The following is a 14,950-nucleotide window of genomic DNA, read 5'->3' as shown; positions in this document are numbered from 1 at the left end:
AAACCCAAACAATCCCAAAAGAACCAAAACAATGTAGTTTTTATCGGACTCACACCAGGAAGAAGGGCTTTTTGGAGGGAAGGTGTCAAGGAGGGTGTGACAAATAGACAAAAATTGCTGTTTAAACAGCTCTTTTAATATAACTCATTAATTTAAAGTTTTTTCCAGACCTAAGAGTGAAATTAGGATGGATATGCTCTATACTTGTGTGGCCCATGGGCTTCCTGTTTCCCTGACAAGAAAAATGGGTGTTTGGGCTGAAAATGCTTCCTTCACAACTGACACACGGTCCAGCACAGGACTGGGTACAGAAGTATTGCTGTGATGCAAAGAGGGTTGGGCAGATATTGCCTCCTGAGTATTTATGACATGGGTGCAAAGTTAGGAGTGGCTGGTGCAGAGCAAGGATTGGAACCCCACATCCTCCTGCAGCTAACCTGGTTTGTCATTAGGCCAAATTCTGCTTTTGTGAGAGTGGATGATCCCAAACTGTGATCACACCTCACATGGCTGCAGACTCTAGGCCATGGAAGTAGACTTTCTTCCATAGCACTGATGCAAGTATGGAGGAGTTGGTGTATGCTGCTGCACACCTTCTTCACTGAGGAAGCGATCACTTTTCATGTTGATAATCAAGTCAGGGAAAGCAAATTAACACCACAAAGCAGAAAAAATCCATACAAGTATCTCGTAAAGAAGCGCCTCCAAATTTACACTAGAAATAAAAAACTCAGATTCATTTTATCAAGAAAGGTTGGACCAGAGGATCCTTGAGGTTCCCTTCTAAGCAGGTATTTCATTATTCTTTCAGGATCTACTCGAGATTTGGGAAAATTTTTTAACAGACATCTTAAATACTGAAAATCTGTGTTAGAAACACAACAATACAATTCTCTATTCAATGTAAAGCCCATCAAGATTAGCAACTTTAATTAACTTCCCTTTTGGGGCAAATTACATTAAAAATTGGGGGAAAAAATTGCAAAATTATGTTCTGTGTAGATCTGTATTCAAGTCTGAGGTTTCAAAATTACCCTGCCAGTAGTGGGACAAGATTTTTAATGCTCAGGACTGGAAACATCTCCTGTCTCAGGCTAAACTGAAACAATACATCATTCTGTGGATTCACAAGCAGTAGTCACAGTTATAAGACAGAGGCAAAACCAAACCAGTATGTACTTTCTGTACTGTAATATGAAATCTTTGGCTTTCACAGCTCTAAAGTAAGGAGAAAATATACTTAGGCAAACGAACAAACAAAAAATTCTGGTGCTATAAAGATTACATTGTGTGTAATGGGGGGGGGGGGGTCTCACAAAATCCTTCAAACTGAACTACGCAGCTCAGCAGAATTTAAACCTGTACCTGCTTCTCTGACTTTGCAGACACTGACACACATGGCTTTTCCATTAAAACACGTAGGCTGAACAAACTGGTTACAAGCTCTTACTTGATGGAGTAATATGGACTTCTTATGACACTTCAAAGACATAAAGTGGCTTAAACTGAAATCATTATAAAGTGAATTATGATTCACTATGGCAAAAATACTCTAAAGACTCTGTGCTGACATTTTAGCTGTTAAAAGTACACGTAACTGAGGACTCAGCTTTGTTTTCAAGCTTGCTTTGATTTTAGATTTACCACAGAGAATGTCTACAGAAAACTCAAACAAGCTCAGTAGTTTTGTTGGGTTTAAAAAAAAAAATACTAAACATGTAATTTTGTCTCAGCATGAAGAATTTAAGAAGGCTGAAAGAGCATTTAAGGTAAAGGATGAATTTGGAATGGAAAATGGAACTCAACCACCTATATGTTGAACAATGTATGTGGATACTGCAAAAATTGCAGTTTCAGTTTTTATGACACAAACTAAAATTCTGAAATCAGCCATCTAAAGTTGAAGTTTTTAACAATTTGACAGTGGAAAAAAATAAACAGATATGAAAATAATTATAAGTCATCTACCTCTAAAGTGAATTATTTCAGATGTGCCAACCACCACAATATAAAGCAGGAATGCATAACCAAACAATGTCAGTTAATTAGTAGATAAAGCACATCTCGAAACTTTACCACACAGTTTACTAATTGTTTATAGCATTTTATGATTGCAAAAGGCTTGACACTGCATGAACTCTTTGGGGAAGAAAAATAGAGAAAAAGGGTTAATTGCACATTCATGCAAGTAAGGTTAGGCTTCCAACAAATATTGAACCAACTTACTCTCTAAAGAGAGTTCCAACACAGGGGACAGCATGCAAAACGAAACAAAAACAGAACAAAACAAAACAAAACAACAAAAAAGGGAAAAAGATAAAAACACACAAATTAGTGGCCATCGATACAAAGTTCCTGTATGGAATATAAATCAAAATAAAACAAAAAAGGTATTTCAAAACTTTTATGACAAATTTAGTAATTTTATTGGGATACTCAGTGTATTTTTAAAATAAGCACTTGGCATGTCCTTTTTGGTATGTCATTCTCCCAATTCCTCCTCCAAATATTATTGTTCTCTTATTCTGTATAACTTCCTGCATCCAGATACCATGTTAAAGTAAACCTTAAAAAAAACCCACAAAAGTGATGCCAGAATAATTCCTACAGACACTTGAGTAGAGTCTAAGATGAGATTTATGTAGACATGTGTCATTAAAAAAAAATAATGAATTCTTAATACTTAAAGGGTTCTCCTGATAACATATTGATGACTATTAATAGTTTTGCAACACCAAAAAGCAGGCAAGGCTTCAGTGACTGGAACAGCTGTACCACATGTTACAACACACACCAAATTTTCAAACGTGAAGCTCCATTGTTCCATATCACAGTGGCCAGTAAACAGAACAATCAGCCCGAGCAACTCAATGTAACATTCTTAAAGGCTTATTTAAGAGGTAAAATGCTCTTCTGACACATACAACTAAAGTTTGGAACATTTGCATTATCCTTCCCTGGCTCCCATGCGACACAAAAATCTCCAAAGTGGCTCTGACATATATGCTGCACCACTAACACAGAACAAGCACAATTAAACCAACCTGTTATTCAGAATTTTGTCATTACTTTACTTAAAAAGTAAATATTCCAGCAATATTTCAACATTTAATATTCTTTCCTCTACTTTGACTTTTCTTTTTATGCAATGTTTTCTTCTTTTTAATTGCTTGGTTTAGTCTTTTCTTCTGGATTTCTGCAGTGTGTGATCAACTTTAATACCATGTTGCTGTCTGCAATGTAAATTACTTCCAAAATACATGGTGTCAGAGATAGGAGCTAAGTCACTTTTTCCAACAGGAAAAATAAAGAGGACAGATGAACACTAAGTTAACTTGTCAAGACTTCTAATCACTCTGAATTTAATTTTCAATTGCAGCAACAAGGAAGACTTAAAAATACGTAAAATGTATTGCATAAGCAAAGTAGTTTTTCAGGATTCTTCTGGGAGAAGTCAATACTTCTGAAATAACAGCCTGCTCTGAATTTATCTGAGTTATAGTTTTATCAATTCCGAAATATGGACATGAAGTGGGACATGTTATACTCAATATAAAAGATACTATTTCTTCCAAACAAGTCTATAATTAAATACAACATGAAGTTACATTTTTTTTTTACATTATCACATTTATTAGGCTACTTACTTACCTGCATTCCTTCTGCTATGAGAAAGTGTGACATTTAATCAAGCTGTACTAGTAAACCACCTCCCACAAACACTGTAAAAATACTATCATGTAAAGCAACTCACTTAAAAGGATTTTAATGGCCTTAGAAAACAGAAAGCATTATTTTCCTTGTTATATCAGCCACACTGAGTCTTTACCTAAGTAAAACTGAATAAAACATCACATCTTCTTTTATACCAAAGTACAGTCTCCTCATGGAATATTAAAAAATGATGTAAAAATTATTCACCAGTCTGAACTGCCAGACCTATCTATGACATTCATGGAAGACATCATCAGCTATGATAATACAAAATATCCTGGAAAACAAATAAGTACACATTTGGCATAGTTTATCCGATTACGTATGATTTAGTCAGACAACTTCCTCTGCAACTTAAATTACTGCAGAGACTTTTCTTTCTAATTGAGAGAAAATCTATACTTGTCTTGAAGTGGCCTCTGTAAACAATGACTTCTTAAAAACACAAATTTTGAGTACGAACTGCTGGACTACTTCAGTGCATTTTATGTGACATTAATCTTCATTTTATTTCAATGATGCTGCAGAAAAATGGGAAAAATTATCTTGTTTGAAACTCCAAATTAAAGGAGTTGAAATCTGATACCATTAACTGCTTTTGCTTGTGAAATTTTACATGTGCAAATATCACTGACATAATTTACCATAACTGCCTTTCTATTAATTTATGTTTTCAGACATTTACTGAAAATAAGAAAAACCTAAACGTACCTTACTGTGAGGATCAGCAAACATTCTTGTGAAGATCTCACACAATCTTTTCAACTCAACACGACTGCCAAAGTGAAAACAATACATCAGTCAACTCCCTTGCTAGCTCTACTAGAACACTAATGCATAGCAATCAGTGAAATCAAGTGTAAATATTGACTCAAATAATCTAGCAAATAAAGTAGTGGAAACCATTTTGTTTAAGACATGGGTAAAAATGTAATAGCTTTTGTCTAAAAGGAGACTTTAAAACCTAGAAATGTCTCTTTAAACTGTCTCATACATTATACCATACTTTTGTAACAGAGCAGGTAACGAAAAAGGTGTTCTTAGTAATGAGTAGTAAACAATTTCTTCTGAATAAATACCCCAAAATTACAGTAATAATAACAAAAAAAGGCCTTCTATTGATAGCAAATGGAAGCATCTTATGAACCTTCTGTATTGCAAGAATTCTCAATTTTGGATTCACTACATACACTAGTATAGAAATATACACTAGTTGCCAGAAGTGAGAAAAGCTTCCTTATTCCTTCCCCCATCTTACTTTCAAAGACACACCCTGCTTTCCCTCTCCCTCCGTCCCTCAACAACTTTGAAGCAAAATGCCTTCCTTATTAAGATGTCATCCTACCTTAGAGTTCTCTGGTTCTTCAGTAAGTTCTGCAGGCCTAGAAGGCCTTCTTTCCTCTCTGACCAGTTGGTGCTGGCACAGCGGTTCAGGACTTCAGCCACATCTTCTGTCTGCCTCATGTATGTCGGTATGCTCCCATTCCTGGAGCTGTAGGACCTTTCTGAACAGGCACTTGATGCATCACTGTTGGCATCATCATCTGAGTACATCCCATATGATTCGTATCTCCTTCGCACGGGCTTCTTCTATTGTACAGAGACACCGAAGGTCAGCACTGATTCTCAGAGAGAGAACGTAACATGCCCGTAATGGGTCGAAAGACCAACAGTTTAAATAACTGGTGTGACCCCTACTCCCGGCAGTGGCAAATGACTCCAACCATTCAGCAGGTCAAACCAAGTTAATGAAAATATTTTAAAGTATGGCCTACATAGTACTCCAAATATAAACCCAAAGCAAATGCAGAGAAGACATACATTTGATGAAATATTTAACTTAAGGTTTTCTTGCAAGAACCCATAAAATTGCATAACAGGGTGACAAAAGACTGTTGCAAGTTAGTTATTTCACTTCATAGCTTTATATACATTACAGAATATAAGAATCAAAGATCTAAATGTATTTTGACATTTTAACTCATTTTATATCAAACATGTTAATAGCAAAATATTAAACTATTGAAGAAGAAAAATAGTTTCTATACCTTAGTCCGTATGTCTCCTAAGAGCTGTTAGCAGTAAATTATTGAAAAGAAACAGAAATTGAGAACAGGAAGGTAAGGCATAGCAGCACTGTGAGTAGTAAACTCCCTGCCACTGGATAACATACAGTCTTACTGTAAATTTTGTTCTTAGCTCTCTGTGTCTGATCAGCACATCACACATTGTCAAGAAGTACTTTGCTAAGCTTTCATTTCAGGGAAATATTACATATAATGGGCAGGTTGGGCACAAAGACTTCTCTGTCAAAATCTTTGTGTCTTTTGCAGTGATATTTGAGCATGAAGACTTAACACATGCAGTCAATTGTTATCTAAGTACAAAACCTTGAGCTGCACTATTTAACTTTAATATCTAAATTTTGTCATTGCAACAATTGCAGTCAATGTTCTACAAAAAAAAACTGATTACATAATGCAATATCCCAAATACCCTAAAAACAAAAACAAGCAAACAAAACAAAACACAACATAACCAAATGTCAGAGGGGTAAAAAAAGCTATTTAACCTAAAATGACGAAAACCACACACCTCTGCAGAATAGCTCTTGCCATTCAAATTTTGGACTTGAAGTTAGCATTTAAAAATTCAGTTTTGTTACATACTTAAAGAAGCAGTAGTACAAGTGATCATTTTCCCCTTAATTACCACTGCCGTTTGCACAGGGTTCTCATTTTAACCACAGATTAACTTAAAGGATATTACAATACTAATCACAAACTAATCAATACAACAAGCAATAAGCAGGCTTATGGTCAACAGAACGAGCACACATACATGTGTAAGAGAATAACTGAAGGGTTAAGTGTTTTGGAAAAGAGACACCATAAGGAAAAAAAAAAGATTCTTCAAGAAATGAATCTGAAATGCCAAGGATTGTACTAAAGTAAAAGACATAAAATATGTAAAGATTCCCATTATTGCTGCGTTTTATGCAGCAATATTCAAAACAGATCTTAGGCAGAAGACTGACACTGCTTAAGCACCACTAAAATCGGTCGAGTACTTTTTATAAAATAAAAAATAGTAACACAATCTGGAATATTTTCATTTTTTTATTTATATTACATGTCAGGACTCTACATTCTACCTTTTAAAAATACCATTATGAGTGTGAATCTTCCATCTACGATAAAACAACAAGAGTGTTTAAAACCAGATTTTCATCTAAATTTGTACAGGACAACCTGTACCACTCAGAGCATGGCAAGGAATCAGGCATGCAAGTACTACAATAATAAAATGCTGCAGTTCTTGATCCTTTTCTGTAATGTCAGACTCTAGTTAAAGTATACAAACTGATTTTCCTCTAACGTTTCTAGAAGCATCATGGTATTTTGGATCCAGGTAATGCAAGCTAGTTTCTGTGAAGAAACTTTATTGCTTCAACATAGCGGGACACATTCAAGCCTCAAGAGCAGTCATTGGAAACATGACCTTCTCCTCAACTTCTGTTCTTACTACACGCTTTGCCCTGCTAAATTTGAGTAAGCTAGGAGTCTGATAAAGTACTAAAGATACTCTTTGTGAAGCACTCTTTGTGAAGAAGACTACAGCACAGGCTTTCCAGTTATAGCCAGAAAATTTCTATGTTCCATGGACTGTTTTTTCTATTGTTCCCTATTCCAAAAACCAATGCTGAAAACTTTTTCAAGTTTGTAATAACAGAAAGGGGAAAATGCACTCAACTTCACCATGACCACTTTGGCAAGATTTCACAGATATTCCGATCTCTATGCCAGTCAAGGCACACAAATTTTAAACTAATATGACAAGAAAAAAGTATTAACCAAGAAATCAATAGTCATACTAAGAATATGACAGAGTTCTTCAGATTTTGAAATTTTTTTCCTCTCTATTTAGTTATATGTCTGTAATTATCTTTTTAGAGCCTTAATTTGTAATTTTTTACCAACTTTCAAAATAACAGTTTTTCTTAAACCAGAGAAATAACCATTTCTTTAAAGCATTCTGGTAACTAGAAAACAGGCACTTACAAGTATTTAATGACATGCAAATAAGTATACAATAATTGAGAAAAATGTATCTGATTCATGACATCAGTATTTTAACTGAGGATTTCAGCTTGCTGATGTAAATGTCAGAGTAGCAAAATACATGATGTGTTCAGTTTAGCTAACTGGGACAGGAAGGTAGAGGAGCCAAAGCCACCCTTTTAAAGAACTGTATAGCTTAAGAAAGAGAAGGGCATAACTAGTTTTAACTTAGTGTAACATTTTGAAAAAAAACCCCTATACTTATGAGATGATACCTGCTGGGTTGGTTTTGGCTGGGGTAGAGTTAATGTTCACAGTGGCTGGTGTGGGGCTGTGTTTTGGATTTGTGCTGAACACAGGGTTGATAACACAGAGAGGTTTTGTTATTGCTGAGCAGGGCTCACACAGAGCCAAGGCCTTTTCTGCTTTTCCTACTGCCATGCTGGCCAGGAAGTTCAGGGTGTGTGGGAGGCTGGGAGGAGACACAGCCAGGACAGGTGACCCAAACTGACCAAAGGGACATTCCAGACCACCTGACATCATGCTGAGTGCATAAAGTGGGGGGAAGAAGGAGGAATGGGAGGATATTTGGAGTGATGGTGTTTGTCTTCCCAAGTCACTGTTGTGTGTGATTGGGCTCTCCTGGGGATGGCTGAACACCTGCCTGCCCACAGGAAGCACTGCATCAATTCCTTGTTTTGTTCTGCCTCTGTGGATGGATTTTGCTTTCCATATTAAACTGTCTTTATCTCAATCCACAAGTTTTCTGGCTTTTACCCTCCCGATTCTCTCCCTCACCCCACAGATGGGGGAGTGAGTGAGTGGCTGTGTGGGGCTTGGTTGCCCAGTCATCAGTTTCTCTCTTCAGCATCAATCTCACCTGCTGTCAGACAGAAGAATTTTAAAAGGCACCTAGGCTTAAGGTAAGCAGAGGGCTTTAGCTGTCATCATTCCCAGCTCTAACAAGCCTTCAACCTTCCCTGAAGTTTTTCTGGCTGTTGTGAGAAACTCCTGGTTAGTTCTACCTGCTCAAGCGGCTCCTTGGGCCACTGCAACACTACAGTCAAAGACTATTTCCTGTCTGCCATGGAAAAAAGCACGTCTCTCAAAAGTTAAAACCTCTGTAGGGAATGAAAATTCCAATACTTGCAGCTCCAACAACTCAGTTTCTTTTTTCCAAGAAGCCAATAAAATAACAAATGACAAGTTCTTCTGCATATTTAATGTACAGGTACCGAACACTTTAAGAGCCTACACGAGCTAAGTCTGAGACTCTTACCAAAGCATCTGCTACTGCCTCTTCCACGTCAGAACCTGTGTTCAGAACTCGCATAGCACTGACTGATGATGACAATCTACTCGACTGACTAATTCCAAAGCCAGTACCTGTTACAACAACAAAAAGAAATACAAAGAATTCAATCAGAATAGAAAGCTAGGATGTAAATATCACACTCACTTATAAAAACCCAAGCAGAAGAAAAGCATTTGCTTAACATTTTTAATAAATTATGTAGTGGATAAAAAAACCATTTTCATTCTGAAGTCTTTAGTGGTACAGACAGAATTAAGAATTCAAGTAAAAAACCAGTCACCTACAAGCATTCTGTTTCAATATCACATGGAAAAAAACAATGGTTTTATTTGAAAGAAGTTTTGTTGTTTTTTTTTTTTTAATTAATGTCTTCTTCATTTTGGGTTTTTGTTTTCATTTAGAAAGAAAGCAAATACAATAGGAAGGCTATTGAGACTGTTGATTAGAAAACTACATGCATAAAGAATTCTCTACAAATACTAAAAAAAAGGAAAACTAAAAAAACTTCTTCTGCAAGTAAAAAAATGTTGTTAAGGAAAAAAAGGATTAACATTAGAGGATGAGGGTGGAGACAAAATCTAGCAACATAAACACATCTATCTGGATTATTAAAACCACAAAACTCAAATTAATATAAATAATACTTTCTAAAACTGAACTATGAGAATAACCAAGTGGGTGGGGAAAAAAAAATCCAGGATGACTGCACAGATGACAGCAAAGGGTACTCATCCTTCACCTGTGGCCCCATAAGCATCAGGAGCGTAGAGGGCACCAGTGGATCTGGAGTGATGTCTGGAAGCTGCAATAACAGGATTAAATAAACCCTATCTATGACCACGGAATCGAAGTGCTGCAGTAGCTGCTCAGATGAACGAGAGTATTTATCAAAAAGATTCAGCTTAAGCACAAGAAACTGAGCATTAAACAGAAGCAAAAATCTTCAGGGAAGTTCTTTGATTATACAGAATATGATTATACATTTATGTACACTGGACATCTCATGCATAATTTTTTTTTTTAATTTAAAAGATTAAGAGCAGGGTAAAAGCAAGTAAATTTAAGTTCAAAGAAGAAAAGGTGCACAGACACACATGCACACAGTCACACGCAAACAGAATAACCATAAATACCTAAAGAGTTATCAGTGCACTGACACTGGTCTTGCACTGTAGACTTAACTAAATTCTGTGTGCTCAAGTCAGAGCCAGAGCTCACATATCAAACATTATCTGCACAAAGTGCCTCCTGCATGAACCCACTGTGTTGGCAGCTGACAATTTGTACACATCTGAATTCCTGCCTATGTTGCAGACAACTCAACCTCAGTTAAAACTTACCACTATGTAAATGAAAGTTAGAATTATCCAATTATAATTAAAAGTTTAATATAAGTCAATGCAAGTAATAATTCACATACTTATTCTTTTATTTAAATAAATAAAATGTGAAACTGAAACACATGTTAGTTACCACAACTCATTATGGTTTTTTAAAGTTATGGAAAGCGGACATCAAAGACCCTTAAGGATTTCTGAATAAAACTGAGTGGCCTGTCTTTATAGCACTTGCATAAAACTGGTTTTCTAGTGATTCAGAAGAAGTTGACTCATCATTGCTTGTATTTTCTTTCTTAAAACAAGCAATTTTTAAATTAAATGTGTTTTTAAACAATTCAACTTCTTTCTTCAGTTCACTTAAGTCAGAATGCTATCACACACAACTGAAAATTTTAACTTGAATCCAAATGTCCACCCACAGTGGCATAAACCCCAGATACGATCTTATGATTTAATAAATAACTGTAAATGCAAATACTTTACACCTTTTGGATACATAAAGTAGCATAAACAGAAACCAGGAATCAAATTAATCGTCCTTTTCTCTGATTAACAAAGACCATTTAAGAGTCTGATTCGAATCATGTAATGATGACATGGACCAAGTGACATTTTGGGAAGCATCTTTTAACCTGAGTGCACTCCACAATGATCCTAAGTCCTGTAAAGATCCCAGAAACAACACTGTGTCTTTCCACATTAAGTTCTTTACTCCCTTCATAAGGTACGGTGATGTACTTTATTTCTAACTAAATAAAGTTATGACGAAGTCTGGCTAGGGCATTTTAGTTTGGAACTAATGCTTTGTGGAGTACTTGGTTCTTTAGAAAGTGTGTCTCAGCATGGAAAAGGAGACAGCACCAAGGATGTCACACCACAGACATCACAGCTGACAGCTCTTTAAGTACAAGCATTAATGGGATAAACCTTTCTGTTACTTTCCATCAACGAGCCCTGAAAATTAAAGGTACAACCGAAAATTAAAAACTCAAACTTTAGGCAAGAAAGTTGAAATGACTCCTGCCCCTATATACATTGGAAATTTTGAAATATGCTGGACAAGCTTTTAAGACAGTGAAAAAGAGCACTATATACTGGGTGAAACATACCTCTTTCCAAAACACATTTTCAAGAATATTCTTTGTACCCCTCAAATTGCAGAAATCGTCAAGTATTTGCTTTTGCATTTTCATTTTTTTAAAGGATGAATCAAAATAAGACTTTAAATGGACTCACAATAAGATAATTTCTTAGCTAAAATAGGGACATTATGTTAGTCTGATAATTAATATTAACTATATTTAACAAAAATAGACACTTCTATATAAATTAACAATCATTTGCTTCTTAGTGGCTCTTATCTCCCAGTTTATAACATTATACTGAGATGTGAGATTACATAAACACTTCCTATCAGCGTATACAGTGAAGCAATTATGTAGCATTTAGGTCATTTTATACCCTAAAGGGAGATAAAATCCATTTTATTTTGTGTTCATAAGCAAAAATTTCTGTGCTGAGAATGAGAGGCAACACAAGTTACATTCCCCTCTTCCATCCCCATGTCAAACTGTCTCTAGCTACAGAGAGCTGAATTTGCCTTATTTCATCTTTCACTTGTACCAACGAAACAATGAATGACATTTTAAATCGTTCAAATAGTCATACTAAAAGGAATCTCCATTTATTCCAGGTATAATTGCCTTATTTTTTTTTAAACAATGCTGGATGTTACTTTGCATTGTCTGTGCTATCAGACGATTCTACCTATTTCACTAGTATAGGTAGTTGTTTTGATACCTGAATTATAAAACTGAACTACATCAACAAAAATAAAACCTCCAGTGGCATCTATCTCAGCAACACATCTCGTGGTTCTGCCTTAATACAGACTTCTTAAGATAGCAAGCATTTGACCAATTACAAAGTGTAAATCTGATCTTGCATGCATGCAGTTCAAATCAAGCTGCAAGGCAGCAAAACAAGCACAAAGAGTTCTGCAAAACACCCTGTTTTTTAAAAGAACAGAAAGTACGTGTGTACTTCAACACAATCTTCCAGCTGTGTTTTAGAAAAAAAGATGCAGGTTTCCTAATGTATCCTGCATAACATCTACTTTTAGTATCATTTCCCAATTAAACAGCATCTGGGCAAACTAGCCTTAGTCATTGAAACAGCTTTCATTCAATGAATCTGTACTCTCCCAATTAAACCATGGCTGGCGGGAAGCCCTAACAGACCACAACATATGTCCGGTGCTAATTAGGAGTACAGCTGGGTGCCTCAATTTGAGATAGAAACCAGGGATTTACTATTTTCAGCTAGTTTTAACAGCTACTATTATAAAGTCCTTAACTGTAAGCTACATTGAACAAACTAAATAAGGAGGATATATACTGCAGACTACTTCAGACAAAGGTAACACTAGAAAGAGATCTGTTTCAGATACAATTGCGCAGAGTTTGGCATTACCAAACAATCAGAAAAAAACCCCAATCCACAAACCCAACACGTAAAAGCACTTCAAGCAAAATTTACTATCAACTTGTAGTAACCTTGACATGGATAAATGGAGATGAGAACCTTCCCTAATCCTTAACCAACAACATGTTAAAGTTAGTACAAACTAATATTCTTATGTCTCATTGACATCTCAGAAACAGATCATCAATCTGTTTTTTGTCTTGCCAAATCTCACAATTTGTATCAGACCAATAAGCTGCTGGCCATATAGCAATGGGGACATAATTAGGCGTGTTTTCTTCTTACACACTAAAATGATTCATTGACTAGGTAGAAAATTTCAAGTAACAGCAGATGCTGCGCTCAAGTACCCAAGCAATGAGTGCTGCAACGGAAAGAGAAACACGTAATTTCGAAAAAATATCCAAAACCAGGAGCGCCTTTTCAAAATGGCACCTAGATACTGTGCAGCACACACCTTCCTAGACTTCCTTCAGACTAACACTAGCAAAGTGTGTATTTTTCCTGTGTGCAACCCATTCACACGTTGGTCAATTCTCCATCGGGGTAAGTGGGGAGAGAGCCAAAGGAAGGGAGAGCACGGTGGCCAGCTAGAAGCTAAATGAAGGAGGCATGGATTCGTTAGGCGCACATAAGGAAGGGCAGGGACAGCCATGCACGACAAGGGGCTCCGAGTACTTACCAAGGGGCGGGAAAGAGCGGACAGGGCTCGTGTCCCTGCTACTTTCACGGCTGGCCTCCCGACTGCAGCCCTGACTCACACTAGGCCGAGGAATGCGGCTGCCTCGCGCTAGTATGATTCAGGGTGCAGACAAACAGCAGCACAGAAGGGAGAAGACATAAAAAAGTTGCAGTTTTAATGCAATTCTCTTTCGCAGTAAGATCAAAGACGCATTCTAAGAAAAGATATTGATGATTATGTCATAACCTTTACTACAGACTTTCTTGATTGTGCTGGATTACTCTAAGTGTAGCCAGCTGAATGAAATTATTTCTTTGTACAGCTTAAAATGGAAATTTACTAACTCTTCACGGAATGGTTGAAAGACCTTTTGGAAAGGATGGAGAAAAACAAGCAACATTGAGTAAAGACTCAGAATTTGTGCTCAAGATCAAATTAATCAATAGTAGTGCCAATGAAAAACCCACCAGCTTTCTAAAGACAGAAAATAAAAAAATTATGCAGCTAAGAAAAAAATCAAAAATATTAACAAGGAACAGCATCAATACCATTAAAATCAACCGATATTTTTCAATAACATTGTTTGCAGTAAAGTGTAATCAGATTATACTGTGAGGTTGAAGACATGTAACTTTCATTTTAGCATCACAGCATTATACACATGCACACACATACACAGAAGACATGAAGTAATGAAGAACATATTTTCAAAATGGTATCACACTTTCATTCAATGGATATGGGTATTTTGGGTGTGAAGTGAAAAAAGAGAAGGAAGACAGGGAGGTGAGGAAAAGAACAACTACTACATTCTGACAAGAAAAACTTCCAAGTTTCAGCTTCAATGTAAAAAAACTGTCTATCAAAGACTAGAGAAAACAGCCACATTTTAAATTATCAGGATGTATTCTGTTTTTTTCATCCACCTATAACTAAATATCAGCTGTAGATATCTTGCACTTATAAGAAGGGCTATAAAGAAATCAAGAGTTATTTGGTGATTCTTACCTACTGACAGCCTAGAAGGACTAGCTTCTCTACTGCATCCCTGACTTCGTGGGATTTTGCTCCGCTTTTGTGCAGCTGCAGGATTCACCAACACTCTCTGAACTCCTGTGTTCATAGTGGAAAGTGTGGTTGTTGTCAAAACTCTTCCAGGAGACCCAGATCTACTACCAGCTGAAGGTAGAATGAATAAATATTAGGAACAGCATAGTCAATAAACAATCACGGTTAAAAAGAAAATAATACCTGAAAGTTAGTAGGAGGGTGGTGGTAGATTGAAATGATCAGGAAAAACTTACACAGTAAAATCATGAAATAGAATGCCTTGGTCCGAGTTCTTACAGTACTA

At 36.3% G+C, this 14,950-nt stretch overlaps 1 protein-coding gene across 4 annotated transcripts in view; it reads right to left on the bottom strand.

Annotated features, from left to right (window-relative positions):
- CLASP2 (cytoplasmic linker associated protein 2) overlaps positions 1–14,950 on the bottom strand; it is a 150,934-nt gene that overhangs the window by 24,402 nt on the left and 111,582 nt on the right. For all 4 annotated transcript variants that reach the window (XM_082297500.1, XM_082297502.1, XM_082297501.1 and 1 more), the window contains 5 exons: positions 14,605–14,775; positions 13,597–13,704; positions 9,055–9,161; positions 5,060–5,304; positions 4,426–4,489 (listed from right to left, as the gene is read on the bottom strand). In XM_082297500.1, the coding sequence (XP_082153626.1) occupies positions 4,426–4,489; positions 5,060–5,304; positions 9,055–9,161; positions 13,597–13,704; positions 14,605–14,775 (695 nt within the window). The remainder of the gene's footprint in view (positions 1–4,425; positions 4,490–5,059; positions 5,305–9,054; positions 9,162–13,596; positions 13,705–14,604; positions 14,776–14,950) is intronic.

This window comes from Coloeus monedula (assembly GCF_965178545.1).
Source record: "Coloeus monedula genome assembly, chromosome: 1".
In the NCBI taxonomy this organism is placed as follows: Eukaryota; Metazoa; Chordata; class Aves; order Passeriformes; family Corvidae; genus Coloeus; species Coloeus monedula.
Note: the sequence above shows the minus strand (reverse complement) of the source record. Positions and strands in the feature narration are given on the sequence as shown.